This window comes from Neoarius graeffei, chromosome 20 (assembly GCF_027579695.1).
Source record: "Neoarius graeffei isolate fNeoGra1 chromosome 20, fNeoGra1.pri, whole genome shotgun sequence".
NCBI lineage: Eukaryota > Metazoa > Chordata > Actinopteri > Siluriformes > Ariidae > Neoarius > Neoarius graeffei.
In genome coordinates, this window is record NC_083588.1 from 11,179,809 (window position 1) to 11,192,126 (window position 12,318).

Here is a 12,318-nt window from a genome sequence, read left to right on the forward strand (position 1 = left end):
GTCTGACTCTTGACAGAACATGGATTGTGAGCGAGTATTCCAGGACCATTGATGAGTCAGAGCAGCTCAGGAACATGAGCTTGTAGAGAATTTTTTTCATCCCTGACCCCATCAGCAAAATGAAGAGCGAAGCAGCACAGGGTGTCTGAAGTCCAGAGTGAAGTTTGCGCAGTCTGTGATGATTCGTGGTGCCATGTCATCTGCTGGTGTTGGTTTTATCAAGTCGAAAGTGATCAAACCAACTGTGTTTTATCAAGCCCAAAGTCAATGCACCCATCAACCAGGAGATTTTTGAGCACTTCATGCTTCCATTTGCTGACAAGCTTTATGGAGATACCGATTTCCTTTTCCAGCAGGACTTGGCACCTGCCTACAGTGCCAAAACTATGACCAAATGGTTTGCTGACCCTGATATTACTGTGCTTGACTGGCCAGCCAACTCACCTGACCTGAACCCCAGAGAGAATCTATGGGCCATTGTCAAGAGAAAAATGAAAAACACCCGACCCAAAAATACAGAGGAGCTGAAGGCCGCTATCAAAGCAACCTGGGCTTCAAGAACACCTCAGCAGTGCCAGAGGCTGATCGGCTCCATGCCACGCCACACTGATGCAGTAATTTGGGGTAAAGGAGCCCCAAGTAAGCATTGAGTGTATAAATGAACATGTTTTTCAGGAGTTGGACATTTCTGAATTGCAAAAATGCTTTATTGGTTGATCTTATGAAATATTCTCATAAGTTGAGATCCCGGATTTCTGATTTTTATGAGCTAGAAGCAATCATCATCGCAATTAAAACAAAAAGGCTTGAGATGTTTCACTTTACCCATAATGAATATGTTATATAAATCGATGAAAGTTTACCTTTTTGAATTAAACTACAAAAAAAAAGAACTTTTTCACTCTTTTCTGATTGTTCGAGATGCACTTGTGTCAAGTGTATATACACGTATTCCTTCAAAGGTGCCAATAATTCTGCACATAAACACTGCTGGATTCAAAGACAAAAACTAAATCAAGAACAAACAGCTTCAGCAGTAAAGCAAATATGTTTATTAAGCACTTTAATATACGTCAGAAAAAAAAAATCGCTTTTATATAATACAAGAAAAAAAAAGTGAAGTGTAAATGTACATGGTCAAGCTATTTACAATCTCCAATCTCAGACTTCTTCCATCAAACCCCGAGGCTGCGATACTCCACAGGACAGACAGACAGACAGACAGACAGGACATGCATGGTGGAGGAACAGAAAATAAAATGGAGCAACACTGCAGGTCAACAGATGGCTTAGCATTTCTGAATACTGTCCAGAATTCTTTCAAAAGACTCTTTCTCTCTCCTCCCTTCGAATGAAAGGCTCTTGTTCAGACATCCTGAGCTTTCAATGGTCTTTGTTAGTCTTTTCTTCTTCTTCTTTTTTTTTTTTGCTCTCACCTTTCTTTTCTTCTTCAGCTCTCACTGCCAGCAGCGTAAAACGAAGCGCTACACACACACTCGACTCGTATAAATTCGCTCACTCTCCCATTACTGTTTCAACTTTGGCATGATGGGAACACAATTTATATGATGCCCTGAAACCAAAATATGAACATGTTACTTTAATTTTAATGCAAGATAACAGCTCCAGCCTCTTTGCCTTGTTTTTTTTTATTCAAGTTGATAATGTAATGAAGAGAAATTTGTCTATTTCGTCAGCCTGAGCATCATGATACATACAACGATCAGCCACAACATTAAAATCGCCGACAGGTGAAGTGAATCACATTGATTATCTCATTACAGTGGCACCTGTCAAGGGGTGGGATATATTGGGCAGCAAGAGAACAGTCACTTCTTGCAGTTGATGTGTTGGAAGCAGGAAAAATGGACAAGCGTAAGGATCTGAGTGACTCTGACAAGGGCTCATCGATTTGCCGCATGGGGCACGATGGCTAGCGGTTTTTTCTCCAGGAGCTCTTCCGTGGAATTGGACCATACGAGCTCGCCTTTGTACCCCATGCGAATCAATGAGCCTTCGACACCCGTGACCCTCTCACTGGTTCTCCTTTCTTGGACCACTTTTGGCAGGTAATGACCACTGCATATCGGAAACACCCCACAAGACGTGCCATTTTGGAGATGCTCAGACCCAGTCATCTAGCCCGGTGTTTCTCAACTACTGGGCTGTGAAGCGCCATCCGCGATTTTTTTCCAAGTTGAAGCTAAGTTTTAGTCGGGGACAATTTGAGGTTGTTTGAAATGTCGGGGAACTCAACGGATGGATAATTTCCCAACTCGTCGGAAAAATTCTTCTTTGTTTGCGTGTAAGGATCTATCCCATTGAGTGGGTTCTATATCCACTTCTTTTGAGCATACTTCTTGGTTTTAATAACTTGCTTGCTTGCCGTGCACAAACACAGTAATAAGTTCTTGTGTTAATCAACCAGACTCCACTTTTGGATCATTAATCCCTTTTGACTGAGCATACATGGTTTTATGTTGGCTTCTGGTACATCCATACAGTTTTACATCCATACAATACAGACAATTAAGAAGTTAGTTTTTACTGCATTTATTTAATTCCTGGGTTCCCATCTGTCACAGGGAGTGATGTTGCATCCCTTTAATACACTTTACAATTGATTATTACGTTCTAAGAGAACAGATGAGCCAAAATTATTGGGGATCTTTTTTAATGGGCCCCGACTCGTTACAATTTGGCCCTCCTCAAAGTCACTCAGATCCTTACACTTGCCCATTTTTCCTGCTTCCAACACATCAACTTCAAGAAGTGACTGTTCACTTGCTCTCACCCCTTTTACAAGTGCCATTGTAACGAGACAGTGTTATTCACTTCGCCTGTTATGGTTGATCGGTGTAATTGTCAGGACAGACGAAGCCTCGTCAAAGACCGAAAAATTGTTTTTAACTTGGAATTCTCACTGGATACATCAATGTGGACAAGAATAACCTTACTGTATTTTCCGTACTATAAGACACGCTTATTTGAGAAAATAAAATCTAGAAGTTGCGCCATTTCAGAAGTCACACTGAAGGAATAATGTGATGAACAACAAAAACCCAAAATTAGCTTAAAGATATTCAATCGGAGTCTTTGCAATATTTATTTCTTTTCGGTTTGCACTGTAACTCTGAGGCGAATGTAGCTAAACATGCAATGTTGATCAAGCTCACCCAAATATTTTTCAAAGATATCATCCTGAAACCTCATCCAGTTCTTCACAAAGACTTTCACGTAGTAGGTTATCGTACGACAACGAACAAAGCTTATTTACCTCTGCAAAGCAGGTAATGGGTTCAGGACTGTTTGTTTGTCTGACCGGAAGCAGGATTCCGCAAAATCTAGCAGGCTGATTTTCATGAAACTTGGTGGAAAGGTGTAGCACGGGCCAAGGAAGTATCCATTAAAATTTTGACCGGATCCAAATCATAGGGCAGATCCATGAATTGAGTTTCACTTCTGCCAACTTTGTGACATTCGGCATTTGGCCTTCGCAGAAGTCTTCGCTCTCGGAGTGACCTTCTTGACAGATAGGTCTCAATATTAACTTTCTTGTTCAAGTCTTGACTCTGAGCATGTCTTCGCTCCCTCAAGTACATTTATCTCACAGGTATTTAGATTTTACGTTATCAGACGTGGACAAATCCGTAGCCCAGACACTGAACCTATGGACGATTAGGTTCAACAACCAGAGAAAGAAAAAAAAAAACCCTCTCAACATTCGAGGTTTTATTTGCCTGATAATAATTTCCTGATTTGTCCACCAATGATGAACCAGGTGGTTCAGTCCAATCAAGTTGAATATTCGGTTCAAAACCAAACAAAGCATTAGTAATTTGTGCTTGCCATGATGACGTGTGTAAATTCACTTCATTTATTGATTGGATTTTGTGGAGCATACGTTACCTGGTACAGATACAGATCACAGTACATTCTTGAGAAAAAAGAAGGTGTCTTATAGTCTGGAAAATAGATGGAGGGGGGGGACTGAACCTACAGTAAATAATTTTTAGAACAGGAAACGGTTTTGTACATACTGTAGCACCAAATTCTATTCACGTTTAAATATGACTGTAAATAATTCAACATAATAATCAATGGCATTTAAAAAATAATTAAAAAAGGGTCCCACAGGGACTAAATAAAAATGTGAGGCAGGGTCAAACAAAGCCCCGCCCCTCAGGGCACAGCTAATACTACAATAAACATGATATAAATTTAAAATAAGACAATGTCGGTGACAAAGTTGAAAAATAATCGTAATAGCAAATACAAAAACACAGAGCACCATGAAATAGGATGACAACTAAAAGTGACTTTAAAAAAAAATAAATACGATTGACTACTCTGAGGGGGCGTAATTAGTTTTCTGCCATTACTATTAAACGCATACTGACTGGTTGACAGAATCTGTGATACAACAAGATTCGGAAGGAGATCTGCTGTGTTTCTGATTTTTTTTTTTTTTCCTCCAGAGGCGATTATTGATATTCTTGATATTTTCCCTGGTCAGGTGATTCGTTGCTGTCAATTTTGCTTGTTTTATACAGGTAGAAAAGTGAGAAACACTCAAACCAATTTTGTTCATGGAAAATGGAAAAATCAACAAATTAAAAATAATATATATTCAAAAAAACAAGCACCATAAAAATGAAGGAAAAAAGAAAACCGAGCATAAGTGATTAGATTTTTTTTCATTGCAGAAAAAATAAAAAGTGCATACATGGCTTATTAAATAGCAATACATTAAATTAAAATGATGGTGTGCATGAATATGAGTAGGCTGTAACATCGGTAGGCACATAGATATTCAGTTCATATGATTTGCCATATGCTGCATTCAGGATACTTCCCTTGGGTTTCCACAATTTATTTTTTATTTTTCTTCTTTTCATTCTAGCTGAGGTGTTTCACTGAGGGCTGAGTAGCAATGGTTTCTGAGAGCATATGTATACATTTCAGGAGTTAAGTACCCATCTGAGATCAGTTCCTTTCTGATAATTTCATGTTGTATCCAACTTTGTTAGGACATACAGTATCAAATCTGATTCCAGATCAAGCACTTTCGATCGGAGAATATTTCATACATACATCCCCTGACACTTTTTTCCCGATGAAAACAGCTGCTTTGGCACTTTCTCCATAACATCTGGATGAGGGTTTCAGTTTAAGATGCCTGAAACAAAATCATTGGAGTCAGTATTCGGTTGGAAAAAGTTTTCCTGGCACAGCATGTACATTTGTTTAAAAAAAAAAAAAAAAATTGCATACTTCTATTACAGTCACTTCGATGGCTACACAGTTCACTAAAGCCCGATTACCCTGTAAATTATCAATGGCTCAGAGCCATATAGTATTCAAAGACTACATCTACGTATTTTTTAATGATCCGTTTCAAATTTTCAATAAATTATGCAGTGCGGGCAGCGCTAACATCTTAAATAAAATGGAGTTCGGGTCAAGTACTTCGGCTTACCGGTTATAACGGCGTTTCTTTCTTGTAGTTGAACCCAGGGTCTGATCCTTCAATCTGCAGTTTCAGAGCTTGTTTAAGGCTTAATTCAGATTCCCCTAGCGGGTAGTTGTCGAGAACTTCCTGATGTCCCCTGTTGTGCAGAGTTCTGGGTACTGAGACTCTCCCTAAATAGACTTGATTTCCCTGTAGGTGATAGTTAGGGTTGGTCATAATCCCATTTCTCTTTTTCTCAGCACAGCTCTGCTGTTGGATATAATATGGCTCCTGCGACTGGCCAGAGTCCAGAGTATTGGAGCCTCCCAGCACAATCTTGCAATGAGTATCCTTTCCTGCAAAGTTGGACACTTGCTTGTTGACAGCGACTCTTTTATCAAATTGGGTCATCTCGTATTCCAAAACCTGACCGTGTGGAAGGGCGCTGCTGTTTTTAGATTTCTTCTTGTCTCCAGAGCCTTCCTTTCTGGTGCAATAGTTGGTCCCATTCCCACCCTTTCCTCCTTTCGAGGATTTCAGACCTGGTTTCACTTGACTCCAGTCAAATTCACCAGTAGGAGATCCCGGCTGTGGGCCGACGGACTTTGTGGTCGAAGAAGGGGAAACTATAGACTGCCTGCTGCGACTTCGAGGCAGAGAGTGCTGCTGGATTTGCTCTGTGAAGCTAAGTCCGTGGAAACTATCTATGGGCACCGTCTGGGCTGTCGAGGTGGACGAAGTAGTCCTCAGCGACGAGTTCTTTGAGCTTTTCAGGGAATTGTTGGAGAGGGAGGACTTCTGTCTGTCCACTGTGGAGTCTGGAGATTCAGAAGGGGAGCTGAACGCATGAACGGGTCCATTAGATAACCCTCGACCCGATGGTTGAACATCTCCGGCTCCTGTACTGCCAGAACTACTGGATTTGATAGTAAGTGACTGCATCTTTCCTGTAACCGAGAGTGGGGTTTTCTGCTCCATAGTATGTATAGGTGAGGGATTGCAGCCATTCAGACTAGTGGCACCGTATTTTTCTAAAAGTTTGATGATCGTCGAGTGGCCTCCTTTGGCCGCCACCCTCATGGCCGTACGACCAAACTGGTCCGCGTGGTTCGGATCCGCGCCGTGCTCGAGAAGGATCTGTACTACGTCGATGTGACCTTCTTGAGCTGCAATGCCAAGCGCGGTGGCTCCCTGATTGCAAGTGTGATCGACGCGAGTGCCGTTGTCGATCAAAAATTGGACAACTTTTGTGTGACCTTGCCATGCAGCGGACTGAAGAGCGGATCGCTTTTCGTTGTCGCAAGAATTCACATCTGCATGGAAGCTGATCAGCAACCTGACCATTTCCACGTGTCCTTGCCAACAGGAAACATGAAGGGCTGTCCTGCCCTCGGTATCGCTCGCCTCTACGTTCGCTCCGTTTTCTAAAAAATACTCAGCCATTCCGAGCTGATTCTCCAGCGCCAGTATGTATAAGGTCGGGCGGCCGTCGGCGTCTTTGTAGTCTATGTCGGCTCCGTGACTGAGCAAAAGCTCGACGATATCTCTGTGCCCTTCCATAGCTGCGACCCTGAGGGAGTTTCTTCCGTCATACCCTCTCTGATCAATGCAGGACTTGTTCTCGAGAAGGATGTGCACACAGTCATAATGTCCCTCCTGAGCAGCCAGGATCAAGGGTATACGTCCATCGTTATCCACCTCCGAGCATCGAGCACCTTGTTCGATTAGGGCATCGCACACCTGCCTGTGCCCCTCAAACGCTGCCATGTGTAAAGGTGTCCAACCAGCATCATCTCTGTGATTTTCATCGAGGCCTCTGTCCAGCAGAGTTCGGACCACCTCCACGTTCCCTTGAGCAGACGCGATGCTGAGCACAGTCCTTCCTTCGCTATCGATACTGTCGACGGCCGCACCCCAAAAGAGCAACGTATTGACGACAGAAGCATGCCCCATGGATGCTGCAGCGAGCAAAGGTGTTCTTCCGTTATTGTCTGTATGGTCAACGTCTGCCCCTCCTTCTAGAAGCAAATCCACTACGTCCACATGCCCTTCGTAGGCAGCAACCAGAAGAGGAGTCATGCAGTCTTTATCACAGTGGTCCACTTCTGCACCACGGTCAATCAGAAGACTGACCACCGAAGCGTGGCCTTTGCTAGCAGGGACGCAGAGGGCCGCAACAGACAATGCTGTCCTTCCGTCAACATCCTCATGGTTGACCTCAGCACCGTGGTCCAGCAGGTGCTCGACAATCTCTCTGTGTCCCATGTAGGCTGCTGCGATGAGTGCAGTCCTTCCTTCGTTGTCAGCCTTGTTGACTTCTGCTCCATGCTGGAGAAGGTTAAGGACGATATCCTCGTGACCTCCCCATGCTGCAGCCCTCAGGGCAGTTCTGCTGTCAGCGTCTGCACAGTCGACCTTCGCGCCTGCATAGAGGAGTGCCGAGACCACTTCAGAATGACCGCCCCAAGCTGCGGATCTTAAAGCCGTCCACCCGTCATGGTCCGTGTGGTTGATGTTGGCGTCGCAGCCGATCAGGCAGTTAACTACCTTGGTGTGTCCTTGTCTGGCAGCGAGCGTGAGCGGCGTCTGTCCGTGGTTGTCCTCGAGCTCCATGTCGGCACCTCTGGAAATAAGCAGGTTAACTACATCTAGGTTGCCGCTGTACGCCGCGTTAGCCAGGAGAGTTCGTCCGCTGGAATCGCTCTGGTTTACCGAGGCACCGTTATCAAGCAAAGTGCGAATGGAATCCTCTCGCTCCAGCGCTTGCTGAACAATGCACGAAGCATGGTTGTCCTCGTTGCTGATGTGAGCTCCGGCTTTGACCAGAAGCTGCAAGACCTCCTGCTCTTTGGGAATGGATGTAGAAAGAGAGTCTTTTGCAGGTGTGCCATTCCACACCATCCACAGGGCCAAGTGAAAAGGTTCTATCTGCAGGTTGGAGTTGATCAAGTGAAACGCAAACTCTTGCACCTCCAGAGGTTTGAGCTGCTTGGCTCTACAAGTGTAGCTCATCGCCATCATCCGGTGACCTTCAGCGGCGTTGCAAAGGTATTTCTGAGTGCAGTGCTTAACATCAAGAAGCCACTCGGCAAAACTGTAGTGGAAAAGGATCTTGGTACCTCCGAGTCCATCCACAAGCAATTTCGAGAGAATGTCCATCTTTTTCTGAAACTCCTCCATGGTCAGGGTCATGTTTTTAGTCCAGACGGCATGGTACAACTCCTTCACCGTCAAAGGCCTGCACGCGGCAAGAATGACGTTCAGGATGGGTTGCACTTTGGCAAATTGCTTTCTGACGAAAAGTCTTTGGCAGAGCCACAGGTAGAGTCCGTTTAGCGTTCCGGGGATATCGCGGATCTCACGGAGCATGATGAAGTTATCGACCACGCCGTCGAGGACGCGCTCCAGGTACAAGAAACAGCCGCTGCTCTTAATGTGGAGCTGGTTCAGCATTTCTGCTGTCTCCTTGGTCAGGTGTTGCCGTAGTGCCTCCTCCTGGTCTAGCCTGTGCAGGATGTATTGCTGAACATCCTTAACAATGTAAGCCTTGCGCAAGTCATCTAGACTGATTTTGCGGAAACCTGTAAGAGAGGAGAAAGAAAGAAATTGAGTTTCTAAATCAGGGTAAGTATCCTCCGAACAGTTTAACACAGACGTTTTTCAATGACGTTGCGTATTACACAAGATGTTCAGGAGACAGGAGATCTACAGGAGACGAGCATGTTTAAAAAAAAAAAACCTACTGGAATGATCTTGGAAATAAACAAAACATAGTAATCATGCTTGGAAACACCCAAGCAAGTTCATCTGTTCAACAGAACTGACCTATATTATATACTGATCATCGTGTTTTAACTCGAATGCACCCAATGACTCTTCTGACAAGCTGGATTATAACGGTTCCCAGATGTTTACCCATAATAGTCCAACAAATTATGGGACACACACACTCACAAAACACACAAACATGTTCAAACATTACAGCGCTGATAAAAGCAGACCTTCCAGGGCAGACAACACGGTCATGGTCATGTTCAAGATACAAAACACGGTTCCAGTTTGCCCTTAAAGGATGAAAGATCTATTTATAATCACAGGGATAAATGGAATTCTTCTTCTCACATAAAATAAACAGCTCAAGAGCCAGAGCAGTTCCTGTAGCTGAACCGTGAAACATGAAGGAGTCTGAAAAGTTCTTCGATTTACTACACGCACTAAACATGCATTTAGCAATAAAAGCCAAAATCACTATGAACCCTGACGTTTCTTAACCACTATTTCCAGCAACAGAATCGCCATGCTTCAGCAGCTCGTTCCTGATAAGTGCAAAATTCATACTTTTATCTCTGGCCAGGCAAAATGGGAGAACACTTTCCCCGTGGAAGCACATCTCAGCATGTCTGGAAGCCCGAGGGCAATTGAGGCATTTGTGCATGGATTATATTTACTGTTCCCATGGACCAACACTAGCTCAGGCTGGGGAAAAAAATAAATAAGCCATGCATTGCAAACTCCTCCAAAGCTGTGAGCATATTTCTCAGCCCTTGTCCAGATTGAGCTGCTGGGAAAGCAATGAAAGGAATTCTTTGCTTTTAATTAACTGCATGTGTGTGTGAGATAAACTATCAGAACTGTTATATTCTCTGCCAGGAAGCCAGATCTTAAGCTGAGTGTTTTCGACTCGGATCTGACGAATTGTGAGTTTTAAATGTAATCAAGGAAGTACAAACTTAAAATCATGTACCTTGACGTAAATTGTTAAAGCTGTCATAAATATAACAAGACCAACTGTGATCTCACTAACGTATCCCCCCCGCTCTCGCTTATATCAGAATGCAAGCAATCGAAGGAATAGGACGCTCATTATAAATGTTGACTTCAACAAATAATTAACCCTGAAACAACTAAGTAAAGAGCAGTGTCTCTCCCCAGGGATTTCAAATAGCATCCTGGGAAATGGTCATTCTGAAAGAGCATTTTGCTTCTTGAAAGAGCATAAAATCCACCCTAGATGTTTCGTAAATACATTCAGTCGGTAAACAGCAAGTCTGTCGCACATCGACTTCAAAACGGTAGACACGGTATAGAACCCCAAGCTGAAGCTCGGTACCAAATATCAAGCTGTTGTGATTTGTAGTTGCTGAGAAAAATGTTATGAAAAATGTTGTAAATCCATGCTATATGTTTTGTCAATACATTCAGTCGGTAAACAGGAAGTCGATGTGTGACGGGCCTGAAAACGGTATAGAACCCCAAGCTGAAGTTTGGTACCAAGTGGCTATGATTTGTGGTTGCTGAGAGAAAGGGTGTTTCGGACGGACAGAGATAAACCAGTATCCCCCCCCCCCCCTTCGGAGTGGGGGTATAAAAAAGAAGCACTATTCAAACATGCATTGGCAGATTCTCATCTCATTATCTCTAGCCGCTTTATCCTGTTCTACAGGGTCGCAGGCAAGCTGGAGCCTATCCCAGCTGACGAAAGGCGGGGTACACCCTGGACAAGTCACCAGGTCATCACAGGGCTGACACATAGACATAGACAACCATTCACACTCACATTTAGAGTCACCAGTTAACCTAACCTGCATGTCTTTGGACTGTGGGGGAAACCGGAGCACCCGGAGGAAACCCACGCGGACACGGGGAGAACATGCAAACTCCGCACAGAAAGGCCCTCGCCGGCCACGGGGCTCGAACCCGGACCTTCTTGCTGTGAGGCGACAGCGCTACCCACTACACCACCGTGCCACCCTTTGGCAGATTCTGATCGTTTGAAATTTAATATGTGATGGTGGCATGCGAGTTTTGCAGAGTTGCTCTTTATCCTCTCTGAATAACTCGCCTGGCAATATCTCATCACCTGCTGTTGAAAAAAATGCAGACAATAAGTGAAAAATTGGTCGAAGCGGCTAGCTTATTACTAAAACTAATTCTCTTGAAAGGGTTCGGTTTACTGTGTTTTTTTTTGGAGCAATTTTTGAAATGCCTGTTCAACAGAGAAAAGGACTTCGAGCACTTTCAGTTGGACGGGTCATGTTTGCTCTCTTGCTAGCAGTTGTTTTTGTCATTAGATGGGTATTTTCCATGACACGTCCCATCGGACCGTATCCGTTTCCAGTCTCGCTGACCTAGACCTCCACCTCGACCCGAACATACACACTCACAATTCGTGGGACAGAGTGTCTGTGTGTTTGTCTCCAGGAAGAGGAAGAGGCCTTCTAGAGGTAAGAAAAGGAGGTGATGGTTGCTGGCTGACCCGTTCTCTTCACGTTGGCCAGCAGGCTTGTTTGTAACAATTTCCTTGTCTGTATGAAGATGCTGTCTGAATGTTTAGCTTGGAAGTCAGCCATGAGTTACAGGGTTCATCGAGTTGAAGGGAGGATTACAAACTTGGTATAGCTTTCTAGTAAACATTCAAAGCTCCTGAGGCAATAATAATTAATATATACATGACACTGTATGAACTAGCACCGATCTAATGGGACACCGATGTCTCAAGTTTCAACCCGAGACACTTCTGAGGCACAGTGTGTTACGTTCTTCGTGGGCTACCATAAACCAAAGATGCTGACCTACAATTTCCACTTGAGTCATCCACAGCGCCATGGATTACATGAGGCGTCTGAATTGCACTTAAATGCAGCCTGATGCTCGTCACATCCACACCGAACACGTCCAGCCTTTTTTCACTCTGTGCCGTCAAAAGTCTTCAAACCACTGAAGAATTTAATGACATTCGACAGAATAAGTCCAATTGCAATTGCAGTGTCTTGTTTGTTTTTCATCAGCTTTCACAATGTGCAATTCAAGGCGATTTTTTTTTCTATTACATTTTAGAAAGTGCTGGTGTGTTAACGAGTGTGTTT

At 43.9% G+C, this 12,318-nt stretch overlaps 1 protein-coding gene across 4 annotated transcripts in view; it reads right to left on the reverse strand.

Annotated features, from left to right (window-relative positions):
- Window positions 1-1,029: 1,029 nt before the first annotated feature.
- Window positions 1,030-12,318, reverse strand: part of ankrd50 (ankyrin repeat domain 50) — a 75,796-nt gene continuing 64,507 nt past the window's right edge. For all 4 annotated transcript variants that reach the window (XM_060901233.1, XM_060901232.1, XM_060901234.1 and 1 more), the window contains 2 exons: window positions 5,480-9,033; window positions 1,030-5,179 (listed from right to left, as the gene is read on the reverse strand). In XM_060901233.1, coding sequence (XP_060757216.1) covers window positions 5,483-9,033 — 3,551 coding nt within the window. In that variant the 3' untranslated portion in view covers window positions 1,030-5,179; window positions 5,480-5,482. The remainder of the gene's footprint in view (window positions 5,180-5,479; window positions 9,034-12,318) is intronic.